The sequence below is a fragment of the Accipiter gentilis genome, chromosome 5 (genome assembly GCF_929443795.1).
Source record: "Accipiter gentilis chromosome 5, bAccGen1.1, whole genome shotgun sequence".
NCBI lineage: Eukaryota > Metazoa > Chordata > Aves > Accipitriformes > Accipitridae > Astur > Astur gentilis.
The window spans coordinates 17,889,065-17,913,034 of record NC_064884.1 but is presented as its reverse complement, the minus strand read 5'-3'; the positions used below and the strand labels follow the sequence as shown (position 1 = coordinate 17,913,034).

The 23,970-nt window shown below is 42.4% G+C and overlaps 2 protein-coding genes across 2 annotated transcripts in view; both read right to left on the bottom strand.

Annotated features, from left to right (window-relative positions):
* SNRPB2 (small nuclear ribonucleoprotein polypeptide B2) overlaps positions 1–23,970 on the bottom strand; it is a 303,056-nt gene that overhangs the window by 53,234 nt on the left and 225,852 nt on the right. The gene's annotated exons all lie outside the window — the stretch shown is intronic.
* The window catches only part of PCSK2 (proprotein convertase subtilisin/kexin type 2), a 112,697-nt gene that overhangs the window by 23,608 nt on the left and 65,119 nt on the right, over positions 1–23,970 (bottom strand). The window contains exons 6-8 of the mRNA XM_049800149.1: positions 12,101–12,177; positions 3,713–3,801; positions 917–1,092 (exon numbers count right to left, since the gene is read on the bottom strand). Coding sequence (XP_049656106.1) covers positions 917–1,092; positions 3,713–3,801; positions 12,101–12,177 — 342 coding nt within the window. The remainder of the gene's footprint in view (positions 1–916; positions 1,093–3,712; positions 3,802–12,100; positions 12,178–23,970) is intronic.

The following is a 23,970-nucleotide window of genomic DNA, read 5'->3' as shown; positions in this document are numbered from 1 at the left end:
TGAATGTCCTGCTCACAGCGAGGTGGTGATAAGCAGTGGGAGAAACTGGCACAAGTAAGAGGAAGAATAATTTGGATGGAAAAATGAGTCATTGTAGAGCTCCCACACAGAACCACCCCAGATGTTCTGGGGAATTTCAGATCTTTTCATTATGGAAACCCATCTACGATTGACCAAGGGGAGGAGACTTATTCCCTACAGAACCAGGAGCAGCTGTGGTTGTCCTGGCTGCATGACACCAAAGAGATGGAGACAGAGCCACGTGAGGTTTTGTTTGTTTGTCTGGTATGGACTGATTTGTTGGGTTTTTTTTTGAGTTGTGGCACACATTTTACCCAACCTTCTAATAGGGTACAGGTTTAACAGATTCCAGGATAATACTGAGTGTCTTTAACACACAGAGTGTTCCTAGAAGCAGGTGGAAAGATCGGAGTAAACAAGGAGGCTCCTGCTACTGGGGAATAATATTACTCCACAGACATCTGAACAGTTGTGGTTCAATCACCGCTATTACAATGACCATATATGAGGGACCTGAAAGACACCACAAATCCAAAACAATAATTAAATTGGTGGCACACCAAAACAGACAATCTGGTGTCAGTAGTACAGCTGCCATGTTTCAACCTGGGGAGTATTTACATTTGGACTGTGATGGCATATGAAAAGCATATGTAAGCTGACTAGAGATAAAAACAGTTCTATGCAAGACAGCACGGTATCCTGAGACTGTATAATAAAAGCAATGCCACAATATTGCAGAGAGAACGTCAACAGACCTTGGAATACGCTGAAAGAACAAAATTGCATTGTGTTCTGAAACATCTATGGGAGGACCATGTTTTCCCAAGTCATTGGTTTCAGCGTGTCTACATATCATTCCACTCCAGTACCCAGATTATTTAATAAGACTTACCTTGTTCACACCATCTGCCATTGCTTGCAGTGTTAGCTCTCTAGGTCCATCCACAGTCTTTCCATTATCAGTTGGTCCCCAGCTGGCACTATATATATCTATGACTTGAGGCATATGACTGATAGAGGAAGCCTCAATAATGTCTGTCATAAATGGCTGGTCAAGCATTCGAATACCTGTAGATTTAATCAACATAAACATGAATAATGCATTACCCAGCACAAGATGACATCTCAGAACCTGGGGAAGTTCTCCAATTACAGGTACTTTCATTCACTGGCACTTTCACTCAGTAATTTCACACTCGCCATTCGCATTTCACCAGGGTGTGCTTACCCAGCAGGATGGCAGCACTTAAACACCCAGCCACAGCGATGCAGCATGGCCCAGAAAGAGAAAGCACTTTATTGCTAGCTTTCTAATTACATAGTATTTTCCAACTACTATTTGAAAACACTTTTAAAACAGTAATATTCGGCAATCTCAGTGTTTCATAGCATTTAAATAATATTAATAGTATTTAAAGTAATATTTTGTAACAACTAGGGAAAGGGATTAAGGCCCCCCCCTCTTTAATTTATACTCAGCAATGCATTGACACTTCATTAGTTTTTCAAATACTTTTTTCTGTTTATTTTGGTTCTTCACCAGAATTTAATCAGAGAGGGGAAACACGCTACACAACAATTTCCTGGAAAAACATCATTGTGTCAACATGCAGATGCAATAGCAAAATATGGCCAGTATTTGGAGAAAAAAAGCAAACTAAAACCTGCTTCTTTTAACCCATGCTGCAGTAGAAATCAAGTTAGAGTTTGAACGATACAATCCCAGGACACGCCAACTTCGTACAGCTTTGAAGTGTTGGCCCTGAGCAAGTCAGAGAGTGTGACAAAGACAGCAGCACAAGCCCTCACATCCATCATGCCTCACACACAGGACAGTTTCACTGATAGCCAACCTCTCGGTGGCCTTTGGATGAGACCTGACTAACCAGGGATACATTCCAACTCTTATTTGCAGCCCTGAGTTGAAGTTATTTTCCCCAATAGTTTTAAGACACAGATGGGACAGAAATCAATACCACAGAGCCAAACAGTGTGAATGGTAGTGAGGACCCTGATTTAGAAGCCAGTGCTTTTACTACTTTCAATACAAAAACCATGTGCCAAATGTGAGGCTGGAAAAAGTGGTATAAACTTCAAATAGAATTTAGACCAAAGCTGGATATTCCTGATAGCTAATTCAAGCTAGAAATTATGAAGTCAAACTCAGCGAGTGAGAAATCCCTTCATGTGCTTCTACAATGCAGATCTGCACTGAAACCACAGAATTATTGACCCCGGGGAAGCGCGGGAACAACAGGAGCCAAGCCATCCGGTTTGACTTTAGGGCAAAAAAGAGGTACAAGCAGCAAAACACACGATGCCCCAGATGCTTGGCTACCGACTTCCAAGTCCACCCGCAAACATGGACCCTGAATCACGTCAGCAGCACACCCTCAGTTCTGATCAACGTCCACGTTCCCATTGACCACACGGTGGCGCTACAGGTGCACGCTGTCCTCAGGCAGGAAGGGCTGGCACTTCCAAAAATCTGTGGGGATTTTGCTACGAAGCGGACAAGGTAGGGAAGATTATTTGTAGGCTGTTGGTCATCAAAAAAGGCCTTCACCTCTTCATTTTTAAGCAACCAGCTTTAAGTTGTAGAGTTATACTAACAATACAGATGAGGTCCAGCCAAAATCCCATGCCTCAATTGACATTCCTCTAAAAGTAGCTATTGCCAGAATGTAAATTTTCTGAAATGTCCCATCACGGAAGGGGACATTACCGTTACTGAAGAAAGCTTAGAAAACATTGCTTGGTGCCCTTCTGCGGAGGAGATTCAGCTTTCAATCATGTAGGTGATGGGTGAAATGTAGCCTTTCCCAGATTCTTCTGACACTGCAGTGAAACAGGGACTGGCCACGCAGAGCAGCGCTGCCCGTGCACACACATTGTGACCCATTCCCACGGAGCAATGGGCACATCTACACTGGTGTTTTAGTGTGGATTGGGGAATGAAAGTGAAATTCATAAGCATCTATCTCTGCTTGCTGTGCCTTGGTTCTCGTCATGGAACAGTCTTAGAGTGGGAAAACTGGATTTCTTCAGATTAAACTAAACTGACACATGCTGTCCAAGAGCCTAACTCACTCCAAGCACTGTATTCAGTCTATCAGCGAAGACAAGAGCTAGTTAGAAGTAAAAATACTCAACACACCCAAGGTGTGAATGCTGGGTGGGTGGTACCACCCATTTCATTCTGTGCATCTGCTCTTACAGCTCTGCATCACTTGTTAGAATAGAGAAAACCAATGACTACAGAGATTTACAGCACTGCAGGCCGTGCCCTGTGACAGCCTAAAGAATAAGAGCAGTGTAGGATTTGCCTTTTCAAATATTTTCTAAGTGCAGCAGGAATTTATATTTTACCTCCCGCAAAATGAGATTTGTCAGAAATTATTCTACAGCTATGCAGGGAAGAAGCACTGAAACTCAGCACACAAACAGGAGTTGGCATAAGAGGGAGCAGAGCTGTTCCTTTGCAATGTTATTAAAGAGGCTGTATAAGGCCCTCAATTGAAAAGGCAAAGCCATGGAGAATTCATGGAGCTACTGTGAAAAGTAATAAACACATAGCCCAGTGCCAACCTGCAGTCCTGTCCTTGGGCAATGCTTCCTGTCTCTGCAGAAGTTCTGCCTGAGGCACAGTGGCGTTAAGAACTATTTACACCTTGAACTGCTACCGTACCTGCCACCTTGGAGTTATACGCAACTCCCACGCCGCAGATGTTGTTGTTGGCAGCAGCAGACACCTCTCCCGCACACCTTGTCCCATGGCTGCAAAAGGGAAGACAGAGACACCACGTGAACCCCAGCTAATGTGTGTGCTGAATTGAGCTGGATCACCTTGATCTTGGCTTTGCCTCATAGTCGGCTCCTAGTGCTTCAGAGGAAAACCATTCCATGGCAAAACTGTCGAGTGCTGTACTTGAATAAGCTCATTCCTTCCAGAAGCAGGAGATCATGGACTTCCCCTCCGCAGTATGAGCCACACTTGCTCTGAGGTTAACATGCATACTTACAATTCATTTAGTTGTAAAGTTATTCAGACCTTTTCTTCTTAACTCTGTCAAACAGGTTCTGCCTTGTTACCACTATTAGCAGAAGTAGGCCCTTGACAGAACAGTGTAAAAATAAAATCAGTATTAATTCCTTTATTTTTGTGACTTGATAGTGTGACACCCATTATTTTGAACCCCACAGAACAAAGTCCAATTGCCCTTTTGCTGCTCAAACATGTACAAGGAGCCTATCCTTGCCCACAAAAGAAATCCTATAGAAAGAGGTGGGTGCAGTATCAAGCTGGAGTAGCAGAAGTCGCAACGGTCACTGCACTCCTCTGCAGCAGAGCTGTGGCCTGGCTGGCCAGGCCCAAAGCTGGCCGGACCTAAGGGCATGTGCATCCCTCTCCTCCAGTGCCGAATTCCCAGGAGAGCTGACAAGGTGCTCCAGCTGTCAGCTCACAGAGCTACTGCTTTCTGCTTGAGTGGGAAAAGTCTGTGATCTGACACGGAGGTCCAGGTTCGGGCTGATGTGGCATTTCAAGAATACTTGGTTTCTCTGCAGTACTTTACAGCTCTTAACAGAGACTCTTTAACTAGCAGTGGCTCTGAGGCAGTCCTGCAGGAAGGCTGATTGCATTTTCCTTTCTCCTGCTTCATCCCAGATATTAAACCACAGAGAAGATAAATACGGACAATATAATCTGGTTTTAAAAAAATAGCACAGCAGCAGAGAAACTAGTGAAACCTGTGCTGCTGTCAGGTTTTTTTAAGTTTAAGATGTTGAATCAATATGAACCCATCCTACTGCTCACATCAATCCACTCTGTGCATTAAAACTGACATTGCTCCTATAGCATGCTAAAGATTCATGCAATTAGCAGTACTGTATTATAAAGGCATACAGAGTACCACATGAACCATCGTGTGAGGCAGCAGAACTCTTTTGTTTTAATCATCCTTTTTCCTCTCTCTCTCCCCCTTTAAACACCTCTGGCAAAGGCGAGTGTGACATTAAGAAAGGGGTGAGAAGCAACACAATTCTTTTTCCTGCTGTATTTGGAAGAATGTTTTTTAAAGGTAGCTCCACAAAAGAAAATGACTGGCCTCCAATGTACAAAGTGTCTTGATCATGAAAGGGCGAAGATCTCATGCGAGTTCCTTTTACAAAGGGGGCAGAGAGGAGAGTGATACAGATTTCTTATTCAGCTGCTGAAGAAATTTCTTTCAACAATCAAGCAGGTTTTTCCTCATGCCCTTATTCAAGGAACTGTGAAAAAAATATACCGTTGCTAGGTGTTCATTATCTAGTCACCTGTGGGCTAGCTACAAGCCACAAAGCAGAATAAATAGCTTTGTTAAAAAACTGTCTTGACTGATGCTGGGGTGCAAAAAATTGGTGACACTGCTGGTGAGCTCTTTCTCTCACAGAGGGAAAAACTGTATTAGGACCTTCCTCACGAAAAGATTTTATCAGAAGGTCTTCTCTCCCCACCTCACCTCCCCAGCACACTGGCCCACATTATGGAGACTGCAAGCAGACCTGTTCCAGCAGCTCAGGATTTAGATACTGTGCTGCTGACTGGAGAAAAAAACCAAACCCACACGTGAGTTAGTGGAAACACATTTGGTTCAATTATTAATGGCAAATAGCAGACTTTTCCAATTTAGCCCTATTTGCTGTTCATGTATCATTGATAAACCCACTGTGGTTTCTATGAAGTGACCCGTGTCATGGGCACAAATCACAGCTTTTCTCTACAACGTTCACTTCTTCACTATTATTTCCATGTTTAAAACAAGGGGATAGAAAACAATTAAGAATATTTCCACCTATGAACAAGTTACTTCAAAGGTAAACCATGTATTAGCATGATATATAAGCATGTAAGGCAAGTTTTCCATAAATGTTATATAAATGCAAATATTTTACATGAACATTCATGAAAAGCTAAGGTGGGAGAGGGCATTTCAATTGAAAAACAGTTTTGCCTTCAGCTGGTTTAAATAACATATCTGTATAAGTTATGAAAATTTCACTCTGCTTTGTCTTCGAAAACTATTTCTAAAACTCACTGCCAGTGCTATTGTGCATGCCCTTCTATTGACGTATTTTTTAAAAGAGCCAGAAGTGTCACAGATTTTCATTGAGGTTCCTTTTCATCTGCTTTGAAATGCTTCTGCAGACAGCAAAGGACAGGATCCATCCTTCCTAACTTCAGCTGTCTGCAGTGGAGGGCTATGCAGAGCTGCAGTCTTTATAGCTGGGACAATCTGCCTATCTTGACCGCTTTAATTGCGTGCACCGGGCAGCAGTTAAATACACAAAGCTCAGACAGACACTTTTGTGGGGCAAATGCCATCCCCTTCTTACTCACATGACATTGTCAGCTTCTAAGCATTTGAGTGTTTGCACAAGGGAAAGCATTCCCTTACTTTGGGGAACATGCCACTTTGCCTGCATCCAAACACGCCAAGAACCAGCAGTAGCACTGTGGCTCCTCCTTGACACTTATGTCATAACACTGCAGGCAGAAAGAGCTGCTAAATCTGTTTATACAAATTCTCAATTATTATGTTGTCTCCATTGTATTGATTGAAAAATGAGGAGGAGGGGAGCAGGTGTTTCTACCCTGTTAATGAGCACTGCCTGGAAGCCAAGGGGAGTTCTTTCCTTGACTCAATAGTATTTTGTTTGGATCCATAAGTAATGAACATTTTTACCTCTGAAGAATATGGGTTTCCAAGACATTGCATAATTTTTGCCCAGTTCTTATCTGAGTGAGAGAATATACAGAATACAAAGGCTACAGGAGTGGAGATAATTATTGGTTATTTATATCATGGCAGAAATTCGTAATCTCAGTGTTCTCAGATGGTGAGCTCCGAGTTGTGCCTTCTACATAACACAACAAGAAATCAGAGGGCTGTACAGAAAGGCCAAGCTATGGCTGACTCCTATGGGCACCTCCACACTGCACAACATGGTACATGCCAAGGTTCTGAATGTGGTTCAGGAGAAGTGGGTGTTAAAAATCACAGGCAGTTCCCAAACTGGTTCCTAAAAACCACTCTGAGTGCTGTGGGCTGCCTCTGCTTTTGTGAACAGGGCTTGGTTCAGGTTCCTTCACTGCTCCTCAGGCTCAAACAGAGCCCTCCCCCCCCCCCCCCCCCCCATGTTGCACCCAGTATCCCCTATCCTGCCTTGGTCCCCAGGCTGTGGGTTTGAACACAGTCATTACGGTAATCACGGGAATAAATCCCTTGGCTGTCCAGTCATCTATGTGCTTCTCCCTGTAACAGCAGCTGAACTGCCCAACTGCAATTCCCTGCCTAAAGCACCACACTCTCCCCTTCCAAAAATCACCCTGCTTGGTTTCATAGGCCAGTGGCTGTTAAGATGGAAAGGCCAAAGTGCTTCCAGCAGCTTTAAAGAGCACAATGTGGCAGGGGAATCTGTGCTTACAAGCAGAGCAGCTGCAATTAATAAGATACTCCAAGCAAAAACCTCTCCCTTTTTTTCTTAAAGTCTAATGACACTTCACACATGCAGCTGGCAGCTCACAAAAGCCCTTGGTTCATCTCTTTAAAAAACAGTCCTCTGCTTCTTGTTCCACAAATCACTTCAATTGCTCACATAGAAATGCATTCTTTATGGAAAAAGGGATACTACACTATTCTATTTTGAGTCGGATCCTCCTGCATGCATAAAATTCAATGGGAGATATATCACTGACGGCAAACTGAGCAAAATGGAGCCTTTTTTGCAGGTTTCTCTGAATGGCTTTTCCGTGTAACTACTCTCTATCCAGACGCTCCTGTGCAGCTACACATATGGATAGACAGACTGTCACAGGCAGACAGTTGTAACCTACCACTAATAATATTAATTCAGGAGTCAGAAGCTATGACAATAGCTTATATATGAACATATCAGCTTGATTAACAGTATAGCAAAGAAATACACAGAGAAAAATACAGTCACAAGTACTGCTGAACAGCTGGGTATGGTGTGTTGGTTTGCATCTTAGCCTGAAGAAAACATGTAATCTTGCATCTTAAATTAAAGCCTTCTTGAATTGTGCAGGCAGGAAAGGGATGCTTTGCTGAATGTTTTGCTTCCATGATTTACCTTGGAAGGCAGAAAATACCCTATCTCACCAAAGACACCTCAAGGCTCATGACAAAGAATGCTATACTTTCTACATATCATTTTTTTCTGGAAAGAATAATGGAAATCTCCAAAGCAATTTCTGCATTGCTTTTCTCCTTCTGACTTGCTGCCTTGAGCTCCCCATCCCCTCAAGAAAATAAATACAAGAAAATGTTGCAGTTCTCTGAAAACCTGAATCGTGTTGTTCTCAATAGTTACAGATAGGGTCACAGGTGACCATGCTGTTCACCCTCGATTCTTCACTTGGGTGCCTGAAGTTAGCCAGAGGCACCTGGGGCCAGAGACCATAACCACTGCCACATCCAGGATGCTTGAGGCCCATTTTAAGAGACTTTAGGAGGTAACTCTGCCTCCAGGGCCACCTTCCATAACATGCGAGGCCTGTAAACTGTGCCCCACTACAAAATACTTGTTAGCACAATCGGTGTTAATGGGACTTGGCAGAACACACTTGTTTTATGCAGTTCCACACTGAAAATGACAGAAGCTACCATCACCCACTGAAGCTGAATTTAATTTTCCTCCATGCTGCTCCAGAGCTAAGTGATATCATTCTCCTACAAATATCCATTGCATAAATAAAGCAAGAAAGGCAGCAGACCTTCACTATACAATACAACTTTTTTGCCCCAGTCTACATCAGCAAGTGCTCTGGCCGCACAGCCCAAGATGCAGAAGGCAAAGGCACGGACTGGGAGAATGAAGAACCGCCCACTGTAGGAAAGATAGGTTCAAGACCATCTAAAGAACATGAAGGTGCACAAGTCCATGGGACCTGATGAGATACATCTACGGGTCCTGAGGGAAGTGGCAGATGAAGTGGCTAAGCCACTATCCATTGCACTTGAGAAGTTGTGGCAGTCCAGGGAAGCTCCCACTGACTGGAAAAAGGTGAAACATAACCCCCACTTTTACAAAGAGAAAAGAGGAAGAGCCAGGGAACTACGGGCCAGTCAGTCTCATCTCTGTGCCTGGCAAGCACAGAGCAGATCCTCCTGGAAACAATGCTAAGGCACATGGAAAATAAGGAGGTGATCGGTGACAGCCAACGTGGCTTCACTAAGGGCAAATCATGCCTGACAAATTCGGTAGCGTTTGTGGATAAGGGAAGAGCAACTGACATCACCTACCTGGACTTGTGCAAAGTGTTTGATACTGTCTCACATGACATCCTTGTCTCTACATTAGAGAGACATGGATTTGATGGATGGACCACTCGGTGGATAAGAAATTGGCTGGATGGTCGCACTCAAAGAGTGGCGGTCAATGGCTTGATGTCCAAGTGGAGAGCAGTGATGAGTAGCATTTCTCAAGGATTGGTATTGGGACTGGCGCTGTCTAATACCTTTGTCAGCAACATGGACGGTAGGATTGAGTGCACCCTCAGCAAGTTTGCCAATGACACCAAGCTGTGTGGTGCGTTCAACACGCTGGAGAGAAGGGATGCCGTCCAGAGCGACCTTGACAGGCTTGAGAGGTGGGCCCATGCAAACCTCATGAAGTTCAACAAGGCCAAGTGCAAGGTCCTGCACATGGGTTGGGGCAATCCCACGCACAAATACAGGCTGGGCGGAGAATGGATTGAGAACAGCCCTGCTGAGAAGGACTTGGAGGTGTTGGTTGACGAGAAGCTCAACATGACCCAGCAAGTACACTTGCAACCCAGAAAGCCAACCGTATCCTGGGCTGCATCAAAAGAAGCGTGACCAGCAAGTCGAGGGAGGTGATTCTGCCCCTCTACTCTGCTCTCGTGAGACCCCACCTGGAGTACTGTTTTCAGCTCTGGGGCCCCAACATAAGGAGGACATGGACCTGCTTGAGCAAGTCCAGAGGAGGGCCATAAAGGTGATCAGAGGGCTGGAGCACCTCCCCTATGAACACAGGCTGAGAGAGTTGAGGTTGTTCAGCCTGGAGAAGAGAAGGCTCCAGGGAGACCTTATAGCAGCCTTCCAGTAACTAACCAGGGCCTACAAGAAAGCCTGAGAGGGACTTTTTACAAGGGCATGTAGTGACAGGACAAGGGGTAATGGCTTTAAACTGAGAGATGGTAGATTTAGATTAGATGTAGGGAGGAAGTTCTTCACTGTAAGGGTGGTGAGGCACTGGAACAGGCTGCCCACAGGAGTTGTGGATGCCCCATCCCCTGAAGTGTTCAATGCCAGGTTGGATGGGGCTTTGAGCAACCCGATCTAGTGAAAGATGTCCCTGCCCATGGCAGGGGGGTTGGAACTAGATGATCTTTAAGGTCCCTTCCAACCCAAACCATTCTGTGATTTATGATTCACAAATTAGAGCCCTAGTCTTTCTCCAACTTTCCATTCAGTAATTGGATTCAAACTAGTTTAAAAGTATCAGATGTCCTTTCCCGAAATGAAGGAGAAATCTCACTGGCATCTTGCTTTGGCTGAAAAATGGCAGTACTACAAAGGAGGACATCACAGCTCCTAAATCTGTTTGATCCATTCCAGGAAGCCTGTGCCTGAGGTGGAAGCACAGCTGCTCCACTTCTTTGTTGTGTCACTCTTGACAGAACTAAAATTGATTTCTTTAGAAACAAAAACAAAAAAAACCCCATACAAAACTCAGAGGCCATCAATACAGCCATACTGAGTTGGAGATGAAAACCACATCAAATAGGCCTGAAATATTTTTTGATAAGCAAGCACTGAGACTGAGCCCCGAAACCTTTAAGAGTTTTCAGATCCTCAGTGGTGCTGCTATGTAAATGCTGGCAACGCCAATTACATTTACATTTAGAAGACATTTGGAAATTTCCTTGAAAATAACCTTTAACAATTTTTGCAAATCCAAGCCAGAACATGCCTGAGACCCTGGGGAGTATGCTGCAGAGCCAGAGATTCTGGATGCTGAGATCACCAGGTAATAAACACACCTTATAGATGTGCCTTGGACTATATCTTGCTAGGAACCTGAAAGACAGGGCTTTTTCATGGGACAGATGCAGAACTCAGGGCACACGTGTTTTTTAAAAAATTGTCAAAATGTGTTTCTGTTCCATTTTAAGAAAAAATTAGTTTAGGGAAACAAAAAAGGTCACACTTTCTAAAATATGAAGCCTTTTCTTTGGGGCCATTTTTATTTATACCATACCTTGAGAACCAAACCTTCTCCTGCTGTAAACCAGCTAAGTTCAGAACATACTGACGGAGGAGTGGGTCTTGGGCAATCATGACATGTTCAGAAGAAATAACACAACAAGCACAGCTGCACTGTTGATTCCAGGTTTATAAACACAATAGAACAGGTTCCTGGTTGGTGTATGTGGACTTTAATTCCTCCAGCAGCTAGAAATATCCCAGAATCAGCCCTGAAATGCTACCCATGTACACTGTCCTTAAATCACGGTGAAAAGACAAATGATTCAGAACCTAATTTAAGATTTAAATTTTTAAACTGGTCATTCTACACCTTGCTGCTTTTCTGCCTTCTTAGTCTACAACTAGCTGAAAAGACTTTTCCCCTGCAAAACCTTTTTCTGTCTCCAGCGTACACCTTTTAAAACTAGCTAGCAGTGATACTGCCTCAGACACAGTAGATGGGAAACCAGCCTATACTGATTTGGGTTACCGTAATGTCCTAGGATAGCTGACAGAAAAAGGTATGTGGCTATCACCCATTCAAACAATCTAAATATATATACATTTCTGAAGCAGCAACTTCATTCATAAACTACAAAATAGTTGTTCAGTGCTATTTAGAGATTATGTAAAAAAAATGAAGTCATAAGCAACCTCTAATTTTCAAACAGTAGTGAGACTGCAGCTTCTGTTTTGGCAACCATTGAATTTAGCAGAAAACAGGCATTCCACAAATACCAGCAAATGCTTATAATTTCTTAAGCAAAACAAAGTGAAGAGCAGGTTGATCAAAATCCATTTACCTGTTAAACCAGTCATCTGTATAGCGGGGGTAGGGGTAGGGATCATTACTGCTGAAGTCGTAGCTGGCTTTGGCATTCTGCAAAACACAAGAAGTTCAGTAAGCCAGCAGAAAAACAGATATGCAGGGTAGAGTGGAACAAAAATTGAAGGGGGAGCCAAAAATAATTAGCAAACTTTGTCCTCTTCATTCTGCGAGATGCATCCGGACGCAAACTGGTCCCTGTTGTGCTGTGCCATTTCCCACACCAGCAAGCCTGGGGAAACATGCTTTCTGGAGTGCAAAGCCTCCTGTGGACCATTAGTGTTTCCAAACAGTGTGGCTAATTGTGAGGTGGTGTGAGAGCTCAGTGTAGGAGTCAATTATATGGAACTTAGTGACTGGGCCTGAAAGTAGCTCACCATCACAAGAGCATTCCAGACGCCTTTAGAAGGCCTTGAACAGAATAAACAAGAAGACAGAAAAAGAAAGATCCCAATTAGAAAAACACAGGTGCACATTCCACAACAGAGGGAACTTGGCACAAACAACCTCAATTTGGCAGTTTATCTTGACCAATTAGACTGAGACAAGTTTTGCATGTTTTAGTTAATATAGCCAATTATGTCCTATGTTTATGCGCATGTACAGAGTTAGTATAACCAACTATACCTTATGTTTGTACGCGTGTACAGTGTCGACATAACCAATCACATTTTATGCTTGTACGTGTGGACACTAAATGCTTGCGTGTAGCAGCCAATCAAAGCTTCTTAGGAACTTAGAGAATTGTATAAGAATGATCAGCTAGGCTCAATAAATTGGCGACTTTGATCATCACATTGGTGTCCTGTCATCCGTCCCCGCATGGAATTTCACAACATATGGTGACCCCAATGTGATCCGGTAAGGAACAAGAGGGGAACGCTAACGACTGAAAAGGCGGGTGAGATTGCTGCGGATGCCGGTGGGCTTAGAAGAAAGCGCCGGGCTGCTCGAGAGAGGCAGGAATCGTAAGCTTACATGATAAAAGGTGGCATGGATATCACAGCATCTGCGAAGGAAAAGGCAGCCGTAAAGACATTTATGAGGCTGGTTAAAAAAACAGAGACGGATATTAAAAAGGACTCACCCGTAAAGGAGGTGAGAGGTCGGGGGAGGAGATGGGGTCTGCACTTTCCAAAGAAGAAGAAACGGTAGTTAAGCTCCTCCAACATATACTCTCAGAGAGGGGCAAAAAATATGATAACGCTTGTTTAAAGCGGCTTCTACAATGGAGCAAGGACAGAAACCTTTTAATTAGTGTGGGTACAGCTTTTGAGCCTAGTACCTGGGAAGCTATCAGAACCTCCCTATGGGATGAAATTAGTGACAGGTCTAAAGAAGTTAAAGGTCTTGCAACTTCATGGAAATTGATTAAGACAACTCTGCAAGAAATGAAAGCAGATCGTAAAGTGTCTGCGTCTGCTTTTGCTGCTCTCTCTCCAACCACAAGTGAAGGGGAAAAGCGGGGAGAAAAACATAATGCTGCGAGAGAGACTTTTTGGAGCTTGTCCGCCTGCTCCTGTGCCCACTGCTCCACTCCCTGGGACTGCCGATATTAATCAGCCATCTGACAGTTCCCAAGCCTCCCTAACCGTACGATTAAAGGAAACCCTACAGAATCAGGGAGTGAGTAAAAATCCGCCTACGAGAAAACAGCCCCCAGATACCACCGTTCAACATGAACAAATTATACCTAGCATATACCCTGATTCAAATACTGCAAACGAGGATTTGGCTACTATAATACAAGAACAGGAGAAAGCAAAAATACATGCTGAAGCTCATGCTGCAGCACTCACCGTAGCGTTACGACCAATGGTGCAACAGGGAAAAGGAGACCACGGTCCACACGAAGGCCCTTTAACGTGTTATCAGTGTGGTCAACCGGGGCATTTGAAACATACATGACATACAAAAACTTGTTGGAGACCTACAGTGGATTCAACCTTATTGTGGTATTACAAATACAGACCTACAGCCACTGCTGGATTTATTGCAGGGCAGCGAAAGCTTAACTTCTACAAGCCAACTAAGTGCACCGGGATGGCAAGCCTTGGCAGCAATTGGACAAAAAATCACACCATCCATGCCTGGCAGATATGTTCCTGATTTACCCATAAATTTGAAACCTTATACTGAGACTGTTATGGAACACACTGACTGTAGTAAGCAGCATGATAGTGACACCGGTGACTGATCCACATTGTTTAATGCTGTGGGACAGTAAGAATGTTTGGGTGTCACTAGCTAAAGCTATTAATCAAACCTCTTTTTGTGTGTCATCGGCATTACCTGAACAGTCTTTTATTCTTATGTATTTTATTAGGTATAATGTTGCTTTTACTGTGTTTAATTAATTGTGTTCATAGATCTTTGCAAAGGGCAATACACTAGTTGTTAATTGATGGAAAACAAAAACAAACAAACAAAACCCAACAACAACAACAAAAACAACCCCCTCCCCCCCCCCCCCCCCAAAAAAAAAAAAAAAAAAGAGTAGGGAATCTCTCTCCACAAGAAAAGTTATCTAAAAGCCAAAATTAGGGGTAAGGTCATGGTTTTAGTTAAGAATCTAGAAACAGGGCAATGGCAAGGTCCATTTCCACTAATAACCTGGGGGCGAGATTATGCTTGTGTTTCCACAGATACAGGCCCACAATGCACTCCCGCTTGATTTGTACGACCATCATCATCTGCAACATCCTAGATGGTGCGTCAATATGAATACCACCTCAGCCAAAAACTAACGTGTAGGTCACCTTGGCCAACGTAACAGGTCAAGATTCTCTGTGCATTGCAACCACATCACAAAGCCCATGAACCAGCAGACAAGATAACTATGACTCATGCAGCGCGCCTGGCCAGCGAGTGCATGTGTCATAGGTTGCAACTGAGGCAGATTTTGGCATCCGCTGGCCACGTGTGGTGAAATCCGTTCCTCTGCAAATGTATAAATACCGGGATTTTCTGAAGAGCATCAGGCTGGTGTACAGCAAGGCCATTGTTGCCTCCACGGGGACGCCCACATAAAGCTGACACCTACTGATTGCTGGGCTGAGCTTGCGGAGCAAGACGGCACAGGAATGTACAGATGGTTCATCCTTGTATGTTGCAATGTGTTTAAAAATTAATTGATAGATCAAGTAAGGCTGTGTTAATTGACAACAAAAAAGGGGGAGATGTAGGAGTCAATTATATGGAACTTAGTGACTGGGCCTGAAAGTAGCTCACCATCACAAGAGCATTCCAGACACCTTTAGAAGGCCTTGAACAGAATAAACAAGAAGACAGAAAAAGAAAGATCCCAATTAGAAAAACACAGGTGCACATTCCACAACAGAGGGAACTTGGCACAAACAACCTCAATTTGGCAGTTTATCTTGACCAATTAGACTGAGACAAGTTTTGCATGTTTTAGTTAATATAGCCAATTATGTCCTATGTTTATGCGCATGTACAGAGTTAGTATAACCAACTATACCTTATGTTTGTACGCGTGTACAGTGTCGACATAACCAATCACATTTTATGCTTGTACGTGTGGACACTAAATGCTTGCGTGTAGCAGCCAATCAAAGCTTCTTAGGAACTTAGAGAATTGTATAAGAATGATCAGCTAGGCTCAATAAATTGGCGACGTTGATCATCATATTGGTGTCCTGTCGTCCTTCCCTGCATGGAATTTCGCAACAGCTCATGTCATTATTGAGGGACTGTTCATCAACACTTACAAGAGTATTTAGGTGTTACACTACTTGGTGTGGCAGGACAAAGGTTAAATCCAATTTTCCAAACTGGTAGAAGTGACCAGACACTTGGGTCTTCTATCATCAAATTATTTTTTAAAAACTCATTTGTGGTACTACAACAGTCAGATTTCTAAAAGCATTTCAATGCCTAAGAATGTAAATTTCTCAAAATTCATATGTGAAAATGTTAATGGTCAGCACATATGCCTGAAAATCCCTTTGCATATTTTCTTGGTCCTTTAGATGTCTGAACAGCTTCACAACTGTGGCTTTCAGGTGCTTTTGAAAGTGTCATCCCATGTCTCTGCTTTTCATATAAATCTAAATCATTCCTGATTTTGCCCTGTCAGCAGAGTTAAGGGCACTCAGCAACTTTTTGATGCTGTATCTGAGAAGCAAATGGAAAGTTTTAGAAAGTCAAGTGCCGTCTTCTTTCTTCTCTCAATGAAAAAATAAAGGGTGACTGAAAATTAAGCTTTTAAAAATATTTAGAAGCTTCCTCTCAAGTGTATGTTCACAGTTTATATTTTAATAAACACGATACTCAAGGAACAGAATTATGTTAATTCTTAATTAATGTGTACTTGCATTCTTTTTAAGATTTGGCTGAGCATGCTATCGAAGATAATTTGAGACTCGTGTATGAATAGCTTTGCTCCTAAAAACATTTCCCTTCAGCAGATTCTCAGTTCCTGGGGTACAGGAATAGACAGTCCATTGGTAGCACCAAAGTCTTTGGGTTTTGGATTCAAAACCCCTAACTCCCCCAAAATTGTGCCAGAATAAAACAGGGATAACACTGTCCTTGATCCTTGGAGAGTAAAACTAAGTATCTTTGAAGTTACTGTACAGTGACTTTTTTGAGTGATCATTTCAGAAAGCCTGGTTGCTTATATTCAGCATGGACGATAAATATTCTGCAGCATTTGAATGGAGCAGAGATTTGCAGAATGCCTATCAGGCGGCTTGATGCTGTTCTCCAGCTCAGACATAGCTGAATCCCTTTGTGAGCATCCTTATTGATCTCCATATCAATCAGGGCCTCCACTAGGGCCCTGATTTTCAGTCTGAAGATGCCTTCCAATAAAGCCACAACTTTACAGTGCCTCTAAGTCTCTGTGCCCAGATGTATGTTTAATTTACCTCTTTTAATTACCACAACTGCTTACATAGCACTTTGAATGGCATAGATTTGTATGAGCTAAGAGTAAGTAGAACATGACTTTTCAGCCAGGGGAAGAGGGGGAATTTGACAGTGGTCTACAAATCATGAAGAGCACAGAGAAGGTGGACAAGGAGTTATTATTTACTACTGCTCATAATAACAAGAACTAGTAGGAATCCATAGAAATTACCAGAGGGGAGATTTAGAAGCAGTAGAAAACAAGAAGTACTTATCCACAAAACATGTAATGAGTTACAAAATTTATTGCCCCCCAGCAATACAGAGGTTAAAAGCCTGAATGAAATCAAAAAGTGGTTAGACAAATTAACGGAAGATAAATCTGGAAGGGGTATTAGACGCTATGCTTCCTCCTTCTCCAACAGTCCATGAAACAGTGAATGTTAGAAGCTGGGCGGCCATAATGAGATAGATATCACACAGTCTCTGACTTAGTGACCATACCACTCTCCAGGCATCCACTACTGGCTGCTGTTGGGGGCAGGATCCTGAGCTAGAAGACTCTGGGCCTCACCCAGCGTGCCTGGCTAAAGCCATGTGGCCCAGACATCCCATCTTAATGTAACAGAAGAAGTTTGGATTCTGCAGCGTCCAAGGGAGCTGTGACAAGGATTTGTGCAAGGGGCCAGGTTTCATCTGATACATGGCAGTAAAAAGAAATTAGCTCATGAACAGAAGATCCAGTCCTGTTCTTTATTAACGAGTGCAGTATCTAGTCCTAGCAGGACAAGCTGGAGAACCACATCCTATGGTAAAGTCAAAACAGAAATGATCACTCACTCCAAGTAATTTAATTAGCAGTTAAACCCTACTCTGTCACAGACTCTAGCTTGGCAAGCTTTGGAGAGAAATGCATTGCAATCACAAATTAAAGAAACTTTCTTACACTACTGCCTTGGACTAGACATGGCCTGGAAACTATGCAGACTGCAAATAACTAAGCTTAGTTCCAGTGATTTCAGATTGTTTCTTTCAGGTAGGTATGCGTTATGGATGGACAACTAACCAAATCCAATAGGTGTTAAAACTCAGATTTATTCTTCAGCAAAAGTTAGTTAGAAGTCCGGTAACATTTTATAAAACCACAGGCTCAATGATGTAAAGGGAATTAATACTACACGGCCGACTTAAGAATCCCCAACATTTAAAGGGATGGCTCAAAACACGCATATCGCTCACGTAAAAGCTGAGGGCTCCCTCCCTTGAGGAGTTACCTTGGACGGTCCCCCGACCCGAGGGGGAGTCCCCGACAGCAGACCCGCTCCTCCCAGGAGGACTGATTCCAACGTGTCCTCCGGCGGGACCCCCTTTATACCCCTGTCCAATCTGACCGGTGGTCATCTAATCCCTACTGGCCAGGAGGGTCACCTCGGTGTTCCTGGCGCATCTCAGTTGGCCAGTTCAAATTTCAACCTGCAGCCTCCAGGGTGTAGTTTGTTTTCCTCTTCTCCCTGCCTGGAGAAGTTTTGTTTCCTGCTGGCGGGATGGGGGGGAGGGAGGGGAGAGTGTACTGCCACAGCGTGGTCTAACGCAGTACTAAATGTAATTAGTTCAATATATTGCCAACTTCTTAGTCAGTCAGAACTTCTGTTTTCACTCTAAAAAGACTGTACAGACGAGAATTTAAACTCAGTCATGAGTTAGCTGTGGTTTTTTTCCCTATCTGGAAGAAATGCAATCCTACTTACATAGACCCTAAGCTCAAAGGGGGTCTGGTGAGGCTGATTTTTCAGGACATCATCAGACATGCAAGCACCTCATGGAAGGTATCAACCACTCTTGACTCTAGAATTCCCTTGTGCAAAGAATTATGGATGGAAAAGCCCTTCTAGCTGTACAGATGTACCACTCTCGTCCAGAGTAGTAACAGGCAAAGGGATTCCAGCATGAATGATTCAGCCACCCTACAGCAGACCACAGCTTTGCTGTATGTCCCATGTAACTGAATGCCTGCTTATTGAAAGGTTGCTTTAGGCAGGCTATAGACAAAGTTGTGCAGCACTCTTCCACATCCTGTAGCTCTTATTCTGTTGATTTTGGATCACTGGACCCAAAGGAAAAAGACACCTAATATAGCAGGAACCATCCACAAAGTGCAAAGTTAAGAAGAATTCTTGGAAAAAAAACAACTGCTGACTGCACAATTTACCTTCATTAGGGTCTTTGAGAAAAGACAGCGAGTTTCAGCTTCATGAAGGAATACTCTGCCCACACTATGGAAGCAGTGAAATGGGTAACGAAACAGCAGCGATAAGTGCCAATTGACTGCTTCAAGTTCCTAATTTAAAGACCAAATCCCCAAATACCTAAACCTCAACTTTTTTGAGTTTTGGGTTTTTGGTTTTTTTTAAAGCATAAACCAGCGACAAATTAAATCTGTTTCAACACTGGACCAAAAAGGGAACTGCTTTGGTAGATAGCTAAAATATTTAATCCTGTGTTTTGGGAAGTGAATATTATAATTTGTGGTCTGCCATCTTCCTCCACAGGCTGGACTCCCCAGCAGGCACCAAGAGGGAATTTATTGCTAACGTGGAGATTGAATCAGGGTAGGAACCTGGGAAGTGGCAACCAAAACCAGTGCAGATGAGGACTCGCAACAGCACACTGAAATGAAAACATTTTGCTTTTCAATTCAGGTGATTCAGTTTCCAGTTTTAATGCCAAACTAGTCTACTGGTAGTTACTTTTCTTGGACTTGAAGTATCTAATATTTGCGTTTCAATATCTAAGGTAGTTTCCTGGTCTTTTGTCCAGGGAGCAACTCAAGCCACCAATCTTCGGCACTGATCACAGATTGCAGTCTAGCCTTAGACTAGTCATTAGGCATACAGTGTTAGAATGAGATTAATTCTACTCCTCGTGTTCAATCAAAACTAGTTCATTGTTGCAAAGCGATTTGCACCTGATGTTTATCAGTCACCATTTATACACAATTACTTATAGATAATATCTATTATATAATAAAAAGGCTATTACAGAGAGGAATGGTTTTTTATTTTAAGGCATATCTCTGTTTTTGCCTTCTAGCCTCTACCCCAAATAAGATGCTAACAGAAGAGTACTGGATCAGATGATGAGATTCTTTCAATCATTTGTTAAGTAATGGCTTGCATGCCACGACACAGATTACTTTTGCCTGTGTATAAAATTCTGCTTTCCTTAAAAATAAGCTTAGACTAGCATTTTCCAAAGAACTGCCCTGTACTTTTTAAAATACATGCAGTAAAATCTTCTGTGTAAAACATTCATCATGTAAAATATGACAATAACAATAAATCACTTGTCCCATGTGTTGCTCAGATCTGTAATAAAATTATGTACCTTGAATAATGCAGCAAGCCTCTGAAGTCCAATTCACATATACTTCTCTTTTTCTCCGTAACTCAAGAAATATGCCTATGCTCACATGCTAGTCCACAAGACAAACAATTAAAGACATATGTTCCACTGGCCACAGCCTGATTCTATTTGTGACGTTAAAGCACTGGTGAACTTAGCCCAGAGATTTGTTATCTTTTAAAAGAAGAGAAACATTTTTAACACAGGTGGCATCTGGTCTTACTACCTTCAGGCAACTGCAAATCCTGAGAGATCTGCGGCAGAAAGATACCTTTTCCTTGTTTGATTTCTTTACTGATCCAAAGAGCGAGCAAACCCCTGAGCTCAAATTACAACATAAAACATCTTGCAGAAACTGTACTAAAATAACACCGAATGTCATATGGTGGAAAAATGAAATTCAGTTTTGTACACACAAGCTTAAGAAAATGGAATATGCTCACCAGGAGGCAAAAAAGGAGGCAACATGATATTTTGCCTGGGAGAGGTGCCGTAAGGCTTAAAGGTCATTAATGAAAAAGAGGCACCATTGCTAAGTTAATAGTCATACAGTAAGCCTTCTCCCCTCTGCCACGGGAAGCATGCTATTGTATTTTGTTTTGGTTTGTGTGTTGTTGGTTTTTTAAATGGAAATGAAAAAACCCTGCAACTTCTTAAATAGCTCTGCCTCTACGTGAACTAATTTACATACCCTATACTACTACCCAGCAAATTCAGAGCTGCATTCAAGACCTTGTCAACACCAAGAATATATCGACAAAGTAATGGGCTGTGTTCAAAAATATTAACTTTAAAGAGCAAATTCACTGCCGGTGAATACTGTCATCTCCCTCCAGAAATGTAAGCCTTTTACCCAGTTCTTACAGGTACATCATAAAAGTAAAACTACTCAGCCAGACAACACCAGCCAGATCTTGAATAATGAATAAGACAGCAGCAGACTTTTCTGCCATCCTCCTCTTCAAAACAGCCACCAAATAATACATCAGAGCATCATTTGAAAATGGATGGAGCAGAGAAGCGTGCTGGGTCCTGAATAATACCTGAGGTGCCCATAAGTCCTCCTGGTATTCCAGTTTCAGGTATTCACCAGAGGACCAGCTTGGCTACAAAATAAGCAAGCATAGAGCACACTGCAATGGTGATTTCATTTTGTAGTTATTACTGAAAAAGATCTTACTTCAATTTCCTCAACACTCATCAAGCATCAAGAAAAAACTAGTTTTAGGTTTAAAAACAAACAAAAAAAATGCAGACGAAAAAAACCATGGAGTCTCATGTTAACATTTGTATTTATCTTCATTAAGGTAGCACTATTTTTAAAGTTACATTTATGAAGACAAATAGCCTCACTAAGATCATCTTACATTGTGTTTTTCTACGTTAAACAGATTTCCTTTGTCAAGTAACTGATGATTCTCTCCACATACCACTTGGCACTACAATGTCACACAACCTCTTATTTTACTCTTTTCCCCACTAGTTTCCTTCCTACTTCCCCTGAAGACAAAATCAGAAAACCACCATGAGTTACATTGCTGACTGGTGCTCTTCAGCATGCGAGCATCTTCAAAAAGAAAGGCTGTGGCTAAACAATCTCTTCTATTTCACATGGGGATAAAGCACCTGGGCAGTACAGCAGTGATGTATACCACACAGGTATACATCCAAAAAAAAAAAAAAAAAAAGCACAAAACCCCCTATCAATTCCATTCTTAAGTACCAAGACTGTTGAATGTTTTCCCAGGAAACAAAATGAAAGTCCAAATGCATCCAGCTTAAACGCCATCTAACTCTCTGCAGCTGTCTGCTAATGCTTGGCTCAGAGAAAATTTAGGCTAGGTAGAATTTTTAAGTGGAGAATTATTTTTTTTCCCCTAACAAAGTTTTATAAATAAAACTAGCTTATTGAAATATCCGCCATTTCCTCTCCCCTGCATCTTCACCTGACATAGGAAAAAGTGTAAGAAATTGAGGCAGGCATGAGACTCTGTGAAAAAGCAAGCAACCAAATGAACTTGTGCTTATAATAAAGAGGCTGCTTCACAGTTCACCTCTTGGCATTCTTAGCCTGCTCCACAATTTTCAGGTTGATGTGGAGGAAACATAAGCACATCACCAGTTGTTAATTACTTAGAACCAGAGCTCTGAAGGCAAAAGCATTTAACCTACAAAAAAAAAAAAAAAAAAAAAAAAAAAAAGAAACCTATTTCTGCTCAGCCAAACATTCATTAATTTTCAGAGGGGGTGCACAAGAATCTTTAAGCTATGCCTACAACATACTGAGGGGGTACTGAATGTTCACAGGGAGGCATATTGCTAAGACAATTATATTAGTAAAATAAAAATAAATTAAGCAACTAGTTACTGTTAAAGATTTTCAGGGCAAGTAGGACATTTAAAGCTTTAAAGCTTCAGACTATGGAATGAACTCCTTCATTTCTTTAATTCAGGGCAGGGAGGGTGAGGCAGGAGGGGAGAAAAAAACTGGCATCTGAGTGGCTACAGATATACGAGCCATTGGATTATTTTATCATAATAGCAAATACAAATTGTGCAATGACTTTTACTGAAAAACACTATGAACGCACATTTCATCTAGTTTTAGTGTTCCATTTTATTAAAAACCTGGCCCACATTCCCTTTCCAATACATGGATTTTTTTCCCCTTCAGATACTTTGATTATGTATTATAGTGTGACCTACTGAAGTTGAGAAAGTAATAGAGGTATAAAGCTGGCAGCAGAGAAATGAGGTTCAGGTCCATTATTCTTAGTTATATTCCTGTAAGAAATAACTGACAACTTTGTCAGTATATCAAATATGCGTTGGGTGCCGAGCTGCAGTAAAGGTTGTGTTTGTAGCATTTTGATGGCAGCCAGTGCTTACAGCCTCTTGGATGGATGAGCTGGAAGAGAAGGGGAGCTAAGCCCTCTTGCTCCCTTCAATAAGCCCGATCCAAAGTCTACCAAAATCTGCTACGGGCTCTCCCACCAAACACAGCAGGCAGGACTCAGATCACACCCAGCATAAAGGTCTCAAGCGGCATGTGGCGGATAAGGGACAATTTTTTCCATCAGTCCAAGAAAATCTATAGCTCATAGTTTGCGGTACAAACTCAGCAGTCATTTGAATCCAGTCATTTCGCATGACATGGTTTGGGCAAAGAGCAGCCACTTCCCTGCTGCTGTGCATGGCTAGCAGATGTTGGCACCCACATTGCTCTCTGTGACTACAAAGGCATCGCAGTCAGAGCTGTTAAGAACTGATCAATTATCAGCAATGCTCACAGCAAAGTGCAGGAATGATGGACATGTAGTTATAATGGCACTTCTAAAGGAAACTTGTGGGATATTAAGGATGACCACTTTAACAGGTTACACCAATCTATTGTTACAAAACTGAGGCTTTGCAAAGAGGGACATCAAAGTGGCTTAGATGGTTTGGGGAGCTAGCTACAACAGACCGGCCTGGTCCATGTTGGTTATGGAGAGGGGAAGACAGGGAGAGCTATTCTGGTGATACAGAGGAACTAAAAGTAAGAACAGATGAGGCAGGAGAGTGGTTGGGTAT